The sequence below is a fragment of the Littorina saxatilis genome, linkage group LG2 (genome assembly GCF_037325665.1).
Source record: "Littorina saxatilis isolate snail1 linkage group LG2, US_GU_Lsax_2.0, whole genome shotgun sequence".
In the NCBI taxonomy this organism is placed as follows: Eukaryota; Metazoa; Mollusca; class Gastropoda; order Littorinimorpha; family Littorinidae; genus Littorina; species Littorina saxatilis.
In genome coordinates, this window is record NC_090246.1 from 81,654,064 (window position 1) to 81,657,760 (window position 3,697).

Here is a 3,697-nt window from a genome sequence, read left to right on the forward strand (position 1 = left end):
AAAAATGTTGGGGGGGTGCATTGTTTAAAACATAAATTATTTCATAGTTATGTTATCGTTGTATACATACGGCAAACATGCAAATTATGTAATACCACAATGGCTAAAATGTGTGAACAACCCCGTTATCGGAACTTTCTTTCAAAGAGTGAGGCTTTCCAGAGAGATACAAGCTTCTTTTTTTCTTTTTTATTTCTTCCTTTTTTTGGATACATATACTAGTTACATCAACATAGTGTTGCTAAATAACTCAATGTACGAATCGTGTTCATTGTAATCTACGAATACCAAACAAGGAAGTTCAAAAATTAAGGTACATGTTTTTGAGAGAGTTAGTTTGAGTTCAGTATATATTGCTATGACCAGATTTGAATGGCTTTTTTTCTTATCTAAACATTGACCTTTTTGTGATGGAACATTAGGAAACTAAAAAGCTAAATTGTGTATACAGGCATTAATGTGGATATTTAGCCAAAACTAGGCGTGCACCGGTGCAGTCACGTTTTCAGGCACAAACAAATATATACAAATCTCTCTCTCTCTCTCTCTCTCTCTCTCTCTCTCTCTCTCTCTCTCTCTCTCTCTCTCTCTCTCTCTCTCTCTCTCTCTCTCTCACCACCTCTGTCTAGAAATGGTACCCCTATGTTTGGAAGAGCGAACAACGTCACATCTGTGCTGTTTGTTTCCTTACCTTCTATGTGTGTGGTGGAAAAATAAGCAGCCACAAGGACTGTCAGTATGGTAGACAGTGTCGAGGCCATGATTTTCTGTAGAACACACACACACACACACACACACACACACACACACACACACACACACACACACACACACACACACACTTAGTGAACATGCACCCAGTAAGTGGCAGATCATTTACACTTTTAAAAATACATGTACTTGTAGTTGAGAAAGGAAAAACAACTATGGAAAGATCGTACTTGCAATATATTTCACAAAACCAAAGGTGGGTGTTTTGTGTTGCATTTATTTCGTAATTGACATCTTTATGTCATACTGCTGACTGGATGCAACAAACAATTCTCACTCTGGCTTTTTTGTGTTCCGTTGTATTTCCACAGCCATTTTGGGCAGTTATAATCTGAGTCGATCAGTCCGGCAGATGCATGCTGGGAGTGTTCGTGTTTATATAACCCACCGATCACATGTACACACGAAGGGGGATAAGGCACTAGCCGGTCTGCATATATATGTTGACCTAGGTGATCGGAAAAATCATATCCACCCTTATTACCACCAGGCGCAGCCGGGATTCGAACCCCTAACAATCCACACTGAAAGCTGACATCCAAACCACTAGGCTACACACCCGTCAACTACAGATGAAGAGCTGTGGTTTGCTTTGGGAACAGATCAAACTTAGGTCATTTACTTTTGACCACTGAAAAGTTACCTTAGCAACCTGGAAGTCGCATCATTGTACAACTATTATCAATTGACCACAATTTTTTTTTAAATATAAAAAATGAACAAGAAATCTCTCAGGGTGTTTTTAAAGTTCATGGAAATAGATAACAATCTGTTACGAGCTATTTGTTAACTCATACATGTTCTCTGTACTCTATCGGATCCCTGCATGCAAACATTGACCTCGGACACTGTTTCTGTTGGCAAAATGAAAATAGTTTAAATGTAAATAATTTGTTTACCCAAGAGAATATGGTCGACAGACCTTACTACACAAGGCCTTTTTTACAGAACGCAAGCTGTTATCGTTTCTACAGGTTTGACCCAAAATATAATACCAAAATGGAAGATTAGACTGTCCAAATAAATAGGTTATTGATGGTAAAAAAAGTTACACGAAACAGTCCAAAATCACAGTTTCAAAGTTGGTGACTTTTCCCACCAACCTGAAGTTGGTTCTCTCTTAATTAAGGAAATAATTGTAACTCACGGGTTGGTCTTTGTTGACAGCGGTCCGGTCAATGAACAATCAAGGTACTGTGTTGTTTTTCATTGACCTGACCGCCCCAGGACAAACACAGACAGCAGAGAGAGATTTCCACCGTGGGAGATAAGCAGACTACAGTAAACTCGCTGCTATCTGTACATGGCAAAGGTGCAGTTCAGGGACTTCATGAGTACCATGATTGTGTGTGTTGAGGGCGAGCATATCAGCATGTCACCCCGTGTCAAAAAGGTAAAGAAACAAAAACTAAACAAAAAAAGACAGCCTAGTCATAGCTACAGTTCGAAGAAACTAGGCTTAAAGCAATTTGGTATTTTTTAAAAAGGCTAATCGGCGTCCTGTTCAAATCCAAACGTCAACATATAATGCATCTTGGTTATTCTCCAGAGTTGTGTACCAGTGGAAACCATGTTACGAAGTTAACATTTCATTTTAACCAACAAATTGATTTTATTGATAAGACCTGGTTCCATATGTCCTTGGGCTGCAGATAAAGAATTAGAAATACTTGCACATTTCAAGTTGTTTGTATACGTTCAGTAAATTACAAGGGTATCAAAGTACGTCAACTATATAACATATTTTGTTTGTTTGTTTGCTTAACGCCCAGCCGACCACGAAGGGCCATATCAGGGCGGTGCTGTTTTGACATATAACGTGCGCCACACACAAGACAGAAGTCGCAGCAGAGGCTTCATGTCTCACCCAGTCACATTATTCTGACACCCGGGACCAACCAGTCCTAGCACTAACCCCATAATGCCAGACGCCAGGCGGAGCAGCCACTAGATTGCCAATTTTAAAGTCTTAGGTATGACCCGGCCGGGGTTCGAACCCACGACCTCCCGATCACGGGGCGAAACGCCTTACCACTAGGCCAACCGTGCCGGTCTAACTATATAACATAGAAACCAAAGGTTGTGACATGGATTTGAACACTAACAATTACAAAATAAAATTAAGATAAAATAAAAAGACAAAAATATATACTATGTTTTTTGTAGCATGTCTGTATCATTATTTAACTGGGGTATTACTGGGGAGAAAGTATAGAGAAAACATCAGTTCTAGCTGCAATTTAATATACATTATAATAATTTAAAAGGACTGAAATGCATGTCACAATATGGTACAGAGCTCTGGAGAATAACACATCTGCAACAGGGTGTGGAGAGGAGGGCTTTCCATGCACAGTGCGTGTCACAGTGTCTGTCTGTATGCCTGCCTGCCTGCCTGACTATTGCCGGGCTGCCGTTCACCGTTTGCTTGTCTGCAGTCTGTCTGTCTGCCTGCCGCAGTGCCTATATCTGTATGATTCGTCGTCTGTCTGATTCGCCCTCTGTCTGTCTGTCTGCCTGTCCACATGCCTGTCCACATTCCTGTCTGTCGGTCGGTCGGTCTCAGTCAGTGTCGGTCTCAGTCAGTGTCTGTCTGTCAGTCTTTATCGCCTTTACTCAGTGATGCGCAACTGAGCGGTTGCTAGGTGTTCAACTGCTTTGTGAGTAATACTGAGTCAGTGGCTGCTGTGTAAATGATTGCTATTGGTATGGTTGCTATGTGAGTAAATGTCACTCATGTGAGAGGCCGCGAGTGGTTGCAATAGATCGTATGTGAATTGTGTGGTTGTCAATGATCAGTTGCCAGTAAGCTTACTCAGTATTTATTTACAGAATTATGTGATAATATTTTCACTTAGTTTCTTGAGAATTAAGGTACGACTCACATTCTCCTTCTACCTTCAAACCATTTCCCTTCATTCTTCCT

General features: G+C 40.7%; 1 protein-coding gene across 1 annotated transcript in view; it reads right to left on the bottom strand.

Moving 5' to 3' along the window:
- Positions 1 to 2,078, bottom strand: part of LOC138959881 (chitotriosidase-1-like) — a 17,185-nt gene extending 15,107 nt beyond the window's left edge. The window contains exons 1-2 of the mRNA XM_070331540.1: positions 1,919 to 2,078; positions 692 to 767 (exon numbers count right to left, since the gene is read on the bottom strand). Of these exons, the coding sequence (XP_070187641.1) occupies positions 692 to 761 (70 nt within the window). The 5' untranslated portion in view covers positions 762 to 767; positions 1,919 to 2,078. The remainder of the gene's footprint in view (positions 1 to 691; positions 768 to 1,918) is intronic.
- Between the last annotated feature and the right edge of the window lie 1,619 nt (positions 2,079 to 3,697).